The 16,001-nt window shown below is 40.8% G+C and overlaps 1 protein-coding gene across 1 annotated transcript in view; it reads right to left on the bottom strand.

Moving 5' to 3' along the window:
- Positions 1 to 1,215: 1,215 nt before the first annotated feature.
- Positions 1,216 to 16,001, bottom strand: part of VCAN (versican) — a 121,071-nt gene continuing 106,285 nt past the window's right edge. Inside the window, exons 10-12 of the mRNA XM_065406321.1 lie at positions 3,380 to 3,524; positions 2,065 to 2,247; positions 1,216 to 1,346 (exon numbers count right to left, since the gene is read on the bottom strand). Of these exons, the coding sequence (XP_065262393.1) occupies positions 1,216 to 1,346; positions 2,065 to 2,247; positions 3,380 to 3,524 (459 nt within the window). The remainder of the gene's footprint in view (positions 1,347 to 2,064; positions 2,248 to 3,379; positions 3,525 to 16,001) is intronic.

Genomic DNA, 16,001 nt, shown 5'->3' with positions numbered 1-16,001 from the left:
TTTTAGATAGCCAACATGCTGATTCTTCTACAAGTCACCCATTTCATCACAAACAAGTGATCCTGTTTGCTAGGAATTTAGTACATGAGGGAAATAGCAGCTGAACTGAAATATGGATCCAAATGCATCAGGGGAGCTCAGGGGCTAACACTGAACTACCAAGCTCTTTCCATTTTCTTTGCATTGGTAAAATAACATCCAATAAGTTAAATCAGTATGGCTTACTTCATTTATTTATGTACGCTTCACAGCTGCAGCATTCATACACAAACATTCATTACTTTATAAAAAAGATTAAAAATGGTTATATATACAAAATTATTTACTTTTTTGACTTTTTGTTTGTTTGTTAAAAAAAAAACACCCCAAAAAACCAACCCTAGGTCTACCTCCATTATAAAATGCAGAGACCTGTAACATAGACCTATGGTTAGTATTGTGAAAGTCATTTTAAGAAAGTAACCCTGGTTGAGAGAGTTAATGTATTAGCACTTTGACTCTTACAGGCCTCCTTTGCCATATACAAGTCCTCCATGCAGTCCTTTCTCACCAGTGATGAAGCTGGAATGGAGAGCAGGAAAAGTTCCACATTGCAGTCCCTAATTCAGGCTTGATCTCACTTTATGTTTTGTATCACATGGACAAAAACTGTTCCTCTGATGGGAAATGGCAGAATTAAAAAAAAAAAAAATTACATGTAACTTGTGTGTTTATCTTCATCTGGCAGTTTTCAGTCAATACAATTATATTTAAACGATCTCCAACCTAGGTGAACAACAGACAAATAAGGAAATCAATGATTACAGACCTCTGAGGCCATATAACCATAAATATGCCTGAACTTAGTGTGACTTTTCATTTTATATACAGGATTTTAAAAACAACACACAATTAAACATAATAAAATCATCTTATTTACATTTTCATTGGTGCTAAAATTGAGCTGTTTAAATATTGCAGTAGGCTGGTATATGTTATAAAATGGTCCCCACTGGTGGCATATAGAAAACTAACATTTCTGATTGGCTGGAAATGGTTCCTCATATTTTTATTTTTGAATTTGCTGATAAACCCCAACATTTTTGCAAAATGTGTTGTGAATTCTGGAGTCCATAGTTCCAAACAATTTGATAATACTTCTAGAAGTGATAGAAAAGGCACAGTAAGTTAGGACTTTGGCTGAAATGGTGAAAATCCCCATTCACCATTTAGCATTCAGCGCCTTGAATCCTGCCACGTCCTGATCCAGCGGTGATAATGTTTTGATGAATTTAACAAAGTTCCCTTTCCTGGGGAAGGATGTTTATAGTAATATTTCTTAGAATAAGTCCTTTGGAATGTGGATGCTGCAAAGAAGGGGGAAAAGAAGAAAAATATTAAAAGAATTCCTTGATCTGAACAATAAACTGGCTGATAGATGGACAATATAATGAGTCATACTTTATATCAAGTTTATTAATGGTTTATAAAGGATTTATAAATGATATTATAAGCATGTTACAGACAGAAGTAATATGTGTTATAGGTGATTGCAAGCATATCAACAGACAGTATCATTGATGGTTGTGAGCCACGGTTATAAGGAACCTATTCGCCCTGACTGTGATGCTAACTTTTATGAATTTATCATAGTTACGTGATATTTGATGTATTTTTAAAGCCCCAGCTCCTGAAGTTAAGTGGGTATGGGAGAATTTCAGCTTTCACTTTGGTTTGTTTTTAAATAAAATAAATTTCTAGCCCTGATGGTTGTGGAGAAAAGCTTGAAGACATGATCCAGGGACATCCTAAAGGCCAAGAAACCAGAAGACAAATAAAAGACCCTCCCTGCACCCCTTTTTTTAATCATGATTTTTTGAGGCCTGATTCATGGTTTTGAACACCTGAGATTAATAATGCTGCTAGAACAATCTATATCAATTGACTAATCTTCCTAATACTATATTAAAACATCTATTAATCATTTATTAACTCTTCATACATGATCTGAAAATGGATCCTTAATAAAAAGTTTGACCATGTTGGGTCTATAGTTTCTGATACAGCTCATAGTCAGCAACTTACGATTCATGCAGGTGATTTTAGGCATATCCCATCTTCCATTCCCTTGACACCGGATAGTTGGAATATGGCGCTGGATGAAACCATCTTTGCAATGGTATCTAATCAGGGAGTTGATTTCATAGCGAGGCTTCATCTTCCCAAAAGTCTTTGCATTTTCTACAACAGGAGGCTGACCACAGGCAACTAAAGACCAAAAAGAACCAAGTTCATAGGTGTCATTCCAAAGTGAGTCTAACCCTGCAGTCGTTACTCAGGAAGGCACCAACTGACTTTGTAGGAGTCTTGCCTGAATCAGAACTGCAGGATCAGCCCTGTTGTGACATGGCTGAGCAGATTTTAATGTTACAAGAATGGAAATGGAAACTTGCAGACAAAATTGATGGAGTTTCCTTTTTGTTTTGAATTTACTATGTGGTTTTATGGCCAACAGAAAATGGGAATAAAACAGCAATTTCTGCAGAACTCCAAAGGCCATTAACTCTACATCAAAAGGTTTTTCAAAAAGGGCTAATTCATAAACTTAGTCTGGAATTCTCCTTTTGAACAAGAATATATGTGAAACACTGGAGACCTGTGGATCCATCAACGATATATCAACAAAATGCAGTAAATCTAAGGATGTTACATTAGGCAGCAGTGGGGAAGGTTTGGGTTTAGACTGCACCAGTCTGTAAAGGCTGAGAATTTCAGGTGATCAGCTGAGTGCACAGCTTCTAGTAACAGCAAGGTTTCATATTCCCACCCATTCTAATGGAGCAAAGCCACAACACAGCTGAGCTGTATGAATCCAAACATAGTTCAGGTTTAGAGAGCGTGATAAAAGAATCTTGCTTCGGAAAACACGTGGATAAAAGTCTGTGAGAAAATGCCTTCGACGGGAGCTGAAACACCAACTCAGGTAATAGCAGGCATTGACTGTACGCTCAGTCCAGACCATAATTCTGTTAACTAAAGAGAGTTCTCAGAGCAAACAAGCTCTCTCATTGGTTTTCTCTTCAATCAGTCCAGCAGTAGGAGTACTACAGTACTCTCTGCTGTTAGAAGGGTGACTCCACCTTCTGACCCTGCCCAGCCACTTATTTTTGGTTAATTTAGGCTACTGAGTTGTTGGAATCTGCCCAAAATATAATCTTGCTGGGCTAGAAAAAAAAGAAGCTGGTTTAAAGCTGGTAAGCATAAGCCCATCTGAGGATCCATTATGCCAGTCTTCAGGCAGAATTTTTCCCCATTACTTTATAAAGCAGGGTCACTCAGATGTATGAATGCAGGGAATCATGCCTATTTTAGTCACTATCACATGGTGATGGTTTCTCACCTGTTCCTTTCTTGCAGGTATATGTGAGGTGGTAATTGCATGGCACATCATTCCATTGGCCATTCTCATGCCAAATTATAACAACACAGTCTTCTCCAGCAGAAAAGAAACTGTCTGGCTGGTTAGGTCGCCAGTTTTCATATTGCTGCAGAAAAGAGGAGTAAAGTTATTTCCGGAGTCAGGGCATATTACATTCTGTATTAGAGAAGATCACATAATATTACCTCAGAAAGTGGGCAAATTCAGTAGTTCAACCCAGGCAATTCAGCACAAATTAAACAAAAATGGATGTACAATTAATAGAAGTGGGAGGGAATTGATTATCTTAATGGGAAAAAAAATAAAGCTTCCTCCTCCTACATCAGACCTGCTTCTACCAGTCCATTTTTATTAATACCACATTCATACAGAAATTGAACAGGAGAAATTCCTGCCATCTAAACAATGCAGTTAAAAAAGCAGTACAGACACAGAGATACACAAAGGAAACCAACTACATGCGGTTTGGAGCAAACCAAACCAAACACAAGGATGCATTGCTCTTGTTTGTTTAATTGTAAGCCTGTCGCTGAGCCTAGCAAACAAATAGAGACAAACTGTGGACCTGACCCTGAAAAGAGTTCCATCCCTGGCAGATTCTGATGGGGCTTCATTCACAAAATTGGTCCACACATACCTCATTGCAGGAGATGGACTTAAGATCATTCGTGATGTCATTTGTGGTGGTGTGGGGGAGGGGAGGGAGAGAATTCAATCTGCTCTGTTGAACAACAAGCCAGGAGTGCGTGAAAAATTGTAATATAGGAACAGTCAATACTGTATCAGATTCAAGGTCCATTTAGTTCAGTATCCTGTCTCTGACATCGGCCAGTACCTGATGCTTCAGAGAAAGGTGTAAGAACCCCACAGTAGGCAGATGTGGGATAAGTCTCATCCTGGTTTCCAAACAGATACATCAACTAAAGACATATTTTCCCCTCCATTAATGGAGACCACACCCTTTTTGGATTTCTCTGACCCTATTTTAATTTCTTCTTAAAAATGCATATGTCATAAAAAACAAAACAGAAAAAAGATTTGGAACACTACATATAATAATTTTCTTTTTTATTCCTGCTGTGTCACTGCTGGAAGAATTGTATGAAGGCTAAAAATAAGTATCTGAAAATAGGAATTCATATAAATGCCATAACCTAGCCAGCCAATCAGCTCCTTCTACGGTCAAAGTGGCCCCTCAATGCTCACATTTGAATTTGGCACTTACATCCTCCTGACTGGACTTTGTCCATATAAATGTCCATAAAAGAATAGCTTTTAAAATATAAATAACTTTATGAAGTTACCACAATTCAGTACCCATGTGAACACATTTAGAAATAAAGTTAACGAGCCACACACAATGCTGAATCAGGCTATTAAACAGCTGAGTTTAATGCTTAACCTTTTCCTACAATATGTCATGTTATCCACCACAAGTCTAATTATCTAAGCACTTCTCAACTGTAATGTTCTAAACTGAGCTGCACTGAATTTATTACAGGTGCCTAACTCGTAAAACATCCTCCTTGATGTGTGCGACTAAGTTAATTTAGGGTTGCCAGGTGTCTGGTTTACAACTGGAATGGCCAGTCGAAAAGGGACCCTGGTGGCTCCAGCCAGCACCGCTGACCAGGCTGTTAAAAGTCCGGTTGGCAGTGCAGCAGGGCTAAGGCAGGCTCCCTGCCTGCCCTGGCTCCATGTGGCACCCGGAAGCAGCGGCATGTCCCTGCGGCCCAGGAGGCTCTGCGCACTGCCCCCGCCCTGAGAGCCAGTTCTGCAGCTCCCATTGCCCAGGAACCACGGCCAATGGGAGCTGCAGGGGCGGTGCCTGTGGGCAGAGGCAGCACCTGCAGGCCAGGGCAGTGCATGGAGCTGCCTGGCCATGCCACTGCCTAGGGGCTGGAGGGACATGCTGGTCACTTCCAGGAGCTGCGTGAGGTAAGCGTTGCCTGGCTAGAGCCCTCATCCCACACCACCTCCTGCACTCCAACCCCTGCCCCAGCCCTGATTCCCCTCCCACACCCAAACTCCCTCCCAGAGCCTGCACCCCCCTCCCGCATTCTGAACCCTTCAGCCCCAGCCAGGAGTCGCATCCTGCACCCCAAACCCCTCATCCCTGGCCCCACACCAGAGCCTGGACCCCCAGCTGGAGCCCTCACCCCCCCCGCACCCCAACCCCCTGCTACAGGCTGAAGCCCCCTCCCATACTCTAAACCCTTTGGCTCCAGCCCAGAGCCCCCTCCTGCACCCCAAACCCCTCAGCCCCACACCAGAGCCCACACCCGCACTGTAGCCCTCACCTCCTCCCGCACCCCAACCCTCTACCCCAGCCCGGTGAAAATGAGCAAGTGAGCAAGGGTGGGGGAGAGCGAGGGAGGGGAGATGGAGTGAGATGGGGACTCGGAGAAGGGGTGGGGCCTCAGGGAAGGGGTGGGGCAGAGGGTGGGGTGGGGCAGAGGGCGGGGCAAGGGTGTTCAGTTTTCTGCAATCAGAAATTTGGCAACCCTAAGTTAATTTCACTTCAGTGTTCAGCATCACTAACACAAGACATATACAGGTCCTTCTTCATTAAGGGCCAGAATTCAGCAGTTTGCGGTGGGAGTGCAAATCCTTGATGCACAGCAGCTAAGCACAATGCACAGTATCCAAACATGCAAAAGCAGGGATCTGCAGTGTGCATGACTTTCTGCATCACTCTGTGCACAAATGCAAAATGGATCTGCATGCATCCCACAATGCAAAGCGGGTGGGTCAGGGAGGCCTTACCTGGGCATAGTGATGCAAATGTGACTGAGGATGCATAAGCATGGGTCAAAAATTCTGCCCTGAGTAATGCCAGTAAAAGAGTAACTCCATGGAAGTTAGTGGAGTTACTCTGGATTGACAAAGTAAAATCCAAAGAGGATGTTCTTCTATGCCTGCTCAGTCCAGGTGCTGGGACCCTTTTGCAGCATGCTCAGATAAGACACTTAGGAAAACCAGAGATAACAGCCAGGATCCTGGATAGATGCCTGAGCCAAAGTGTACTCAATAGAAAGAATCCCATTGATTTCAATAGGTTCTAAAATGGTCTGATCCTTCAACACTCCTGGGAGGTTCTGCGGATTTGTGGAAGTCGAGGGTGCTCTGCACCCCAGGTGTGTGAGTTGAGGGGGCTCAGCACCTTGTTGAATTGAGCTCTAATCATGTATAGCAGTTTGTGGGAGTTTTACATCATAATGGCTTCAAACTTTTTTTGTTTGTTTTGTTGGCAGGGCTGCAGTCTAGTGGTGCAGGATCATATCTAGACGCTGTGGTTTGTGCAAGAATATCTGATATCCCTCGACATGACATGCCGTTGCCTCACATCTGATATCATCATTGCACAGATTTATTTTGGCTGGGCAGCTCTGATTTTGCTTGATGTTAATGCCGGAATTGCTTAGGAGAGGAATTTCCAAACTCCTGAACTGCTTTCTTAAGTCTCCACCCTGCTCCTCTGTAGTTTTTCAATACCTTATTTAGCCACACTTCACTGATTGGGAGATAGGAGATGTGAGGGGGAAAGTATCTTACAGTTTGGATGGCATGCGTTGCTTTACGAATGCATTAATATCCTTTTTCTTGTTATGGGAGAGATTTTGGGGAATCATGGGCTTGAGTCTCCTCTTACAATGGTGTAAATCAAAAACAACAAGGAGTCTGCTGGCACCTTAAAGACTAACAGATAAGGTGCCACCAGACTCCTTGTTGTTTTTGTAGATACAGACTAACACGGCTACCCCCTGATACTTGACACGGTGTAAATCAAGAGCAACATTATTGAGATTAGTGGAGTTACATCAGCATAAAACTGGTGGGAGAGAAGAATCAAACCCCACGTGTCAGTTATTAGGCTACAGCATTTGCATTCAAAGATATCCCATGTCTATAATCACTGCACTTGCGAAGTTTAAAGGCATCTCCTATATTTGTGAAAATGCATCCAAAATACTTGATTAATAATTCCTCTGTTGGGAAACACTGCTCAAATATTCTAAACAAAGCATCTTTCTTTTTAGTGGTTATGTCATTTGAGATCCTTATATTTCAACTCAATTACTGTATTTTACAAAAATACATTGTACCAAAATATAGCATATTTCAGTTCCCCATTCCTTGGCACTGTTTATTGTACAGATTTTTTTTTTTTTAAGATCACGTGTAAAAGAGTTCAGCAACCGAACTCACAGATGGATCCAAAGAATACTGGCACTGTTCCAGTCACTCTGCAGCTAGCTTATATCTTCATGTAAATTGTTACTGTCTCCACAAATCAGTGAAGCCATTATTAAAGGGCTCTTACTCTTATCCTGATAGTTTTCAAGCCAGCCTGAAGTCATCAATCAAAGGTAAACTGACATCTTACCAACATCATTAGTCTTCATTTCTGAAAACCTGAATACATTCAAATTTCAAGTTAACTCAAGGTGGAAGAGCTACTATGGGCTTTTTTATCTACAACAAAAATATTATCGAGTTAAGCTATCAAACAGACCGACCTAAAAAACATTACCAACATGGGCAATATGGAAGCAAGGCCAGGAGGAAATCACTGTAACACATAATGTGAAACGATGCCTGAGATCAAAATGTTAAAGCACATCCAGGAAGCGTAGATAGGGACCTATACTCATTGCCATTTCTGCAGCCCCGAAGGAAGAGCAATGCCAGACAAAGGTTGGGCTCACTGCACTTGTTTCCTCCAGCCACACAGTGGATCTGCAAGGATGGTGTTAATGGAAGGGACCTATACATTGGAATTAACGCTCCAATGAGGTGCACAGAGTAGTTCATATCTCTCAATGCTATTGTTTCAGTCTATCTGCAGACTCGGGAAGCCATTGCTCTGTTGGTAACACTCAGGTCACATTTTCAAGCTCATCTTCACAACTGTGATGGCTAGAGATTTAGGGCTTGTCTATTCTACAAAGTCTTTGCTGGTCACGTATATGTTATGGCAGCAAAACCTCCTAGTGAAGACATAGCATATGCTGGCTACACTTTTCTGCCAGCATAGCTACACCTCCTCTCTGAATGAGATTAGTTATGCCAACAAAAGCATTCTTCTGTCAACATAGTTGCATCTACACCGGGGGGGGGGAGGGTTACCAGCATAATTATGTCAGCTGGGAGTGCCTGATTTTTTCACTCTCTTAGCCGACATAGCTATGCTGGCAAAACTTTGTAGACTACACCAAGTCTTACTCGTTTTCAATGAGATGTTGAGACTCCAGGAGCTGGTCCTAGGCACAGGAATAGAGTGTCTCTATGCCTTAACCTGGCCCTTAGGAATCACACAACAACACTGCCCTGCGATCACGGTCCAGCTGAGAACAAGAGTAGGCCCTTAATACATCTTCACTGCTTATAACAATAATAACAACAAGGAGTCCTTGTGGCACCTTAGAGACTAACAAATTATTTGGACATAAGCTTTCGTGGGCTAAAACCCACTTCATCAGATGCATGGAGTGAAAAATACAGTAAGTAGTATATATATGAAAAGATGGGCGTTGCCTTACCAAGTGGGGGGGGGGTGTCAGTGCTAACGAGGCCAATTCAATTAAGGTGGAAGTGGCCTATTCTCAACAATTGATTACTTTTGTAGTGCACTGTGCTGTAGGCTTCCTGTGTGACCTTAGACTATGTCTACACTGCAATTAAAAACTCGCGCTGGCCTGTGCCAGGTGACTCAGGCTCTCGGGGCTCAGGCTGCAGGGCTGTATTATTGCAACGTAGACTTCTGGGCTCAGGCTGCAGCCCAAGCTCTGGGACCCTCCCCCTTTGCAGCTTCCTAGACCCCAAACATCTACACCATAATTAAACAGCCCCTTAGCCCGAGTCCCACAGGCCTGAGTCAGCTGACATGAACCAGCCATGGGTGTCTAATTGCAGTATGTCCTTAGTCTCTTGGTTCCTTATCTGTAAAATGGGAAGACGGTGAGGCACTCAGATATTATGGTAGTGGAAAGCATATAAGTATCTAAAATACATTTACTATTATGTCCCTCAGGTGAATGGATTTCTATAAACTTCATTTTCCCCCATATTTTGCCTTGAATTAAACTTAACCAGACTCTGCCAACTGAGTGACAGACTGTCTTTTAAATTAAATTAAGTCCAAGGAAACAAACAGTTAATAGCAAACCTTTGTCATTCAGAAGTATCACTAATCAAAATGAGCAACCACAGTATTCCCATCATGAAGACATCTCTGCAAATATTCGAATACACTCTGCTTTATAAAAGCTTAGGTACTTATAATAGTTTAGGATAACCACCCATACTTTGGAAACTAATAAGTAATCCACTTAGCTCTTTAGCTGTTTGCATATTGTCAAGGTGAATCTGTGGGGAACAGCATCTTAGCATTGTAATAGCCATCCAATGATAACAGCCATTTCTTTATCAAGGAAATACATACCAAGTGGCTGTGATCAATAGCTAGGATTTTACATTCCAAATAGTCAACAGACACTGTGTGTAATGAACCACAACAAAATAAACCTTTGATGCAAACAAAGCTTAATTACTTGACCCTTTTCTTGTGTAAAGGCCAATAATCCCTTCTATAACTAAACCCAAGAAATTATTTACTAGAAGTATGTCTAATCTTTACACAATCTTACGCTGTTTTTCATCCTGGGGAAGGGAACATTTTCTGCAACTTTACATGATTCTCCAGCACAAATGTATCCTGGCATTTTTTTGGCACTTTTTATTATGAATGTGATCTGTATTCTCGTGGCTGTCCTCTCTGAATGCTTCACAATGAGAAACTGATATGGCATATCACAACACTGAGAAAAGGACATCAGGAGTGGGCTGAATGATTTCTCTGAGGTCTGTTTTATCTTAAAGTTAAGCAACATTTCCTGACTGGCATTTATCAGTAAACTGGTTTAAACTGAGCACTAGAAGCTTTAACAACACCATGGCCACTTGCAATTGTCTCCTTTTCCCTAACTGAGAATGGGAATATGCTCTTCCATAATGACAGATAAGCCCTTAGAAGTTCTTATCAGGAAAGTCTGCTGACACAGTCACCCACATGGTGGGATTCTTTTGAAATTCATTTACCTAGGATAGCTCAACTCAGATGTTATATCTGCTTTTCAATGAGGTCCTGCTATTTACCAGTTTTACAGCTGATGCACAAGGTGGTCAATTGACTTGTCCCAGGTTACAGTGAGTCAGTGGATCAGTTCAGACTTTACTGGCAGATTACTCTATTAGACAACATTGCTTCTACTAACTGAGAGACCTGGAAGAGGACTGGAAGGAATTTCACTTTCCATAAACAGCAAGAAAAAAAGTCAAGGGTTTATTTGTAAAGATTCAACAATGATCCTAACAACATTTCCATTTATAATCACAGCATCACTTAATATTTAAATGAATCTGATATTTGCTCTGGGAAAGACAAGATGTTACATTTGAATTGTTGCACTGAATTAGGTCCCAATCCTGCAAACAGTTCCACATGTGCTTAACTTTAAGCATGTGAGTAGTTCCATTGACTTCTCTGGGACTATTCATGCACTTAAAGGCCCCTGTTCAGTCAGGTATTTAAGCACATGCTTAACCTTAAATACATGAGTAATCCCAAGGAAATCTTTGAGGCAGCTCACATGCTGAAGCACCTTACTGAATCCCAGGCCAGAGGTAAGTGTGTGTTTTGCAGACTCAGAGCCTTAATAATTAAGAGTGAAATTGTGGCCTCTTTGAAGACAATGGGAATTGCCCCACTTTAACCGGGCAAGGATTTCACCCTAAGGATTTAGGCCCTAAAACTACAACTGGATCTGTGCAGGCAGACCACTGCTTCCCCATGAATCAGCTTGCAGGATAGGGGCCTTAGTTAGCGCATGTTCATGTCTTTCTGGAAATATCCCAGAAAGACCACGTGTATACCCTATAAATATTTACATCTCAAGTAGAATATGTATCTTTTTGAGAGAATATTACCAATGCCATATAATGAAGATCCAATCCCTGCTTAGAACCAGTGACTAGCTGATGTATAAAATCAGTGTGAAACTTGTATTTTGTATTGCAAGGCTAGGTGTTTGTTTGGCTTCGTGGCTTATTTTTTTTATTTGAGAACTCATGAAAAGGAGAAACTTTGTGTTGAGCATGATGGGAAGCTTCCACTAGATGGAGCTGCCTACCCATTACTATGCCTAGATATTAATAATCAGCTGCTGTGTTACACTATCTTGTTTGAATAAAACTAAAAAATTTAAAAGATACTGAAAAGATATTAACTTCTCCTTTCCATGCTTGATTCAAAGCCCATTGATGCCAATGGAAAGACTCCCACTGACGTCACTGGACTTTGGATCAGGCCCTCATTGATTAGTTTTCATCATGCTTCATATATTTAGCTTAGTGAGGACAATGTAGTTTGCTCTATTTGTATGCATAAGGGGGACTTTTAGAGGAAGTTCAGACTGCTCCAGAAATTAATGAGATACTGGCACTGTTGGTAAGAGGGGAGTTTCCTTGATGTCTTTGTCTACTAGCTAAGGCTACATTAGAGAAATGTGAACCCCTGGAACTTCATCAGTGTACAAAGCGTCTCTGATGTAGACAACGACTATCTAGGTATGTGTATGATCCCCAGCTTGAGCAATGTGCTAGTTGTCTACCTGACTGCCACTCTCCACCCAAGAAGTAGTTGCATCCATCGGAAGTGCTGTATGTACAAAATGTGTAAAATGTTTTAGGATCTTTGGGATGAAGTCCACAATATAAATGATTATCATGATTTAACATAACTTTGCTCTTTATTTGGCTTTTTAAAAATAGGAATAGGAATTTAATTAATGTTTAGGTCTTCCCTATGTGAATGTTGTACAAGGACCAATCTAACTTGATTAAACTAATTTGCCAGCGGGAAGATATCTTTGTTTTGAGAAGTATGACAGAGGTATGTTAGTAGTGTACATGAACTCTGGGAATTATACTAAAGTAATTATATAAATCAAAATCTACACAATTGTATTTTTCGCATGTGCGACTAACTAGAGAGAGACACACCAAAAATGCCCCATTTTTGTCATTTATTCCAACCGTTATTGCAGGTTTTAGGCTGCTATGAGTTTCAACCCAAAGCCAAATGTAAAGTGCCTCAGAAGTAATTGCCTAGACCTTTGGGGTAAAAAGAGAGACCGCCCCTTCCCCAAAAAAGTTTGTTTAAGAGGCTTCTTACTAGCCTGAGACATTCTGAGCTAAGAACATACCTGCCATTAAACAATATACACCTCTATCCCGATATAACATGACCTGATATAACACAAAAACTGATATAACACAGTAAAGCAGTGCTCCGGGAGGGGCGGGGCTGCACACTCCAGCAGATCAAAGCAAGTTCGATATAACGCGGTTTCACCTATAACGTGGTAAGATTTTTTGGCTCCCAAGGACAGCGTTATATCGAGGTAGAGGTGTACTTTAAATAATAATAATAATACATAGTTCTCCTGGCTTAAGCAGGTCAAATGAGCATTTTAGAGAGGGGCTGTAATGACTGTTATATCTGAAAATCAAAATATTTGGTAGATTTAAAATCCCTGTCTTCAAGAAACCTATGGATCTCTGGCACAATAGCCTTTGTGTTTGCAGTTGACCACAGTATTTTTTAGTCTGTTTTATTTAACTCACAGGCAGCCTACCTCTCTACAAAGTTCTATGTATTTTTAAGTCCTTTTGTGTTCAATACAGCTATTCTTTCTGGAAGGGGAGGTGTTATAGATTTAAGTTAAAACAGTCTGATTCGCTGACCAATAAAGAAAAGAATAAGGAAGGACTTTGTTTTTAACAGAATGAAACTTTTGTTTTTATGTAGCTACCTAACACTGGCAAAGAAGTCCAGTATTACAAACATGAAGTATAACACTCTTGCTGAAGGGAAGAAAAACTAACGTGAGGTCTCTGGGCAGTTGTTAAAGTGGCAACATGCCCATTACTTTCCTGGCTGCCAGCATTCTATGAGCGACAGACAATCTGGCCACAGACACTAGCCAGCTCCTTAACACAGCACTAATCTTGTGTAATGGAAGTGAGCTCACTGCCATACAAAGCACTAATTATCAACAGCATTTTCCAAAGGATATGAATAGACAGAGGTCTGAAGCACAACCCCAAGTAGCAATATGTGCTTAATCCATAACATGGAACATTGAAACATAATTCCAATGGGCTCGTTCACCACTCTACTTGTTTGCAAGGGTGTTTAATGGTGAAATGCTAGCAATCCAAATACAAAGAGAAGAAACTGCCAAAAGTGACACCAGATTTTTCTATATAGATGAGTATGCTTTATGGCTATAAAGGTTGCTATTAAAATTCAGTTTCCCTATGAGATTTTCAAATGCCACATAATATTTATTTATTGGCTTTTGAAAAATAGCTTGGAGAATGTCCCAGCTGATTAGGACTGGTAATATTCATCTCTAAGTCTTTCTTGCACTTATCAGCCTTTGTTGCTGACTGTTGTCTGTCCTAAACTTAGCTGAACTGAGCAGGGTTTAAGATATGCAATCATCCACCTTGATATGGTCTACCTATTCCTTGCAAATAATTATTTCAGGACTCTAGTCCTTTTTCCCTCTTCATAGTCCCACTGTGATTTTCCCAGGTTTGTTTGGTTGTTATTAGTAATATTTTTTACAGTATATTTGCAACTGTGGACTGTTCATAAACAGTTCTTAGCAAATACTCCAATGAGCATTCAATAGTCAAACTGTGTGATTAGTCAGTTAAATCACATGGTATGATTCCTATTCCCTGAACTGTTGCCGTACAAATATTTTATTTGCATGAATAAAAAATCCTACCCATACATTCTGGTGAAGGAAAAATATTCACAGAAGTGCTTGCAGAAAAGTGAATAGAAATGGATAGGAATATGTTTAAAAGGAAATCACTATTTTTATTTTGCAAAAATGTTTGTGAAACAAACTCTTACACATGTCTGTTTTAGTTCCCAAATAAATTAGAAACTAGTAGAAAAGAGCCTTGTCAGAGGAACACAAACACCAAACTACAGGACAACATGACATGTAATATGTCATGGGTTCTAAATCCATGGTTAACATATTCTCTCTGGCATAGTATATAATTCAAATGCAGCCTGCTGCCTCCAGGGTGCAGGGCAATGTCTTGAGGGGAAACTCTGCTTGAGTTCCAGCCAGTATTGCATAATGAAGTTCTGGAAGTACTCTGGCCACTACTCCTTCACTAACAGGACTTCAACACTTGATGCTGAGGACCTCGCCAACTAGAGGCTGCTACGGAATCTCCTATTTTGGGAAAGATTATTGAGAAGATTGAAGCCAAGCAGTTATGGCAATATTTGTAGCCTGCAGATTTCCTTGATGGTGGCCCATCTGGTTTTAGACACGGCTATTGATCTGAAATTGTGTTGGTGGCATCGGTCAATAATCTCTCCCTGAGACCATTTACAGCAGTAGCCTACTTGTTAAACAGAATTGTTTGCTGGGATCAAACAGCACTTGTGATCTGGGGGTTGCACTGGACTTCTGGGTGAAATTCAAGGTGTTGTTGTTTTTCTTTACAACTCTAAGGTTTTTTTTTTGGTCCAAGTTATCGTATAGAGACATCTGCTTTTCATGCTGCTCTAACACAGTTGCAATCAGCAGAGGCACTGAAGCTGGAGCTCCCTTGATATACAAGAGAGAGAACTACTGGTAGAATGTTCTCCACCTGGCACCTAAATTCCACATAATGCTTCTTGTTCGCACGGTCTGCCACTGCCTAGACATGTGAATTTTCTGGACATGCTGCAATGGTCATGATTTGCTCAGGAATTTGGAGGAAGGACTGGATGATGTTGGGCAGGGTTGTTTGTTGCTTCAGTTGAATGGTGTTACAGGCCAGAGCAAATTATGATTATATTGGTGATTTGGCAGTAGATTCACACTGTTCAGTGTAAGTATTGGTTATTATGTTTTAAATACGTGAAGAAGTGCCCAGAACTTAGTGCTGATGCTTTCAGCACGTATATTTTAGGAGTAAAAATAAATTTGTCAAATATAAATAAAATATGACCAAGTCTATAAATTCAGGACAGTAAAATGGCAGTTATGTGCAAAATAGTTTATATGTGGAAAACTGGCACCTGTCTCAATGAGTACTTGCTCTGCAATGCCTAGGGTGTATGATAATAAGGTGATAAGTAACAGTCTGCATGGATTTGTCAAGAACAAATCATGTCAAACCAACTTAATAGCTTTCTTTGGCAGGGTAACAAGCCTTGTGGATAGGGGAGAAGTGGTAGATGTGGTATATCTTGACTTTAATAAGGCTTATGATTCTGTCTCGCATGACCTTCTCATAAACAAACTAGGGAAATACAACCTACATGGAGCTACTGTAAGGTGGATGCAGAACTGGTTGGAAAACTGTTCCCAGGGAGTAGTTATCAGTGGTTCATAGTCAAGCTGGGAAGTGCATATCGAGTGGGGTCCCACAGGGATCAGTTCTGGGTCCAGTTCTGTTCAATATCTTCATCAATGATTTTGATAATGGAACAGAG

This window comes from Emys orbicularis, chromosome 6 (assembly GCF_028017835.1).
Source record: "Emys orbicularis isolate rEmyOrb1 chromosome 6, rEmyOrb1.hap1, whole genome shotgun sequence".
Classification (NCBI taxonomy): domain Eukaryota; kingdom Metazoa; phylum Chordata; order Testudines; family Emydidae; genus Emys; species Emys orbicularis.
This window is presented reverse-complemented; position numbering and strand designations above follow the sequence as displayed.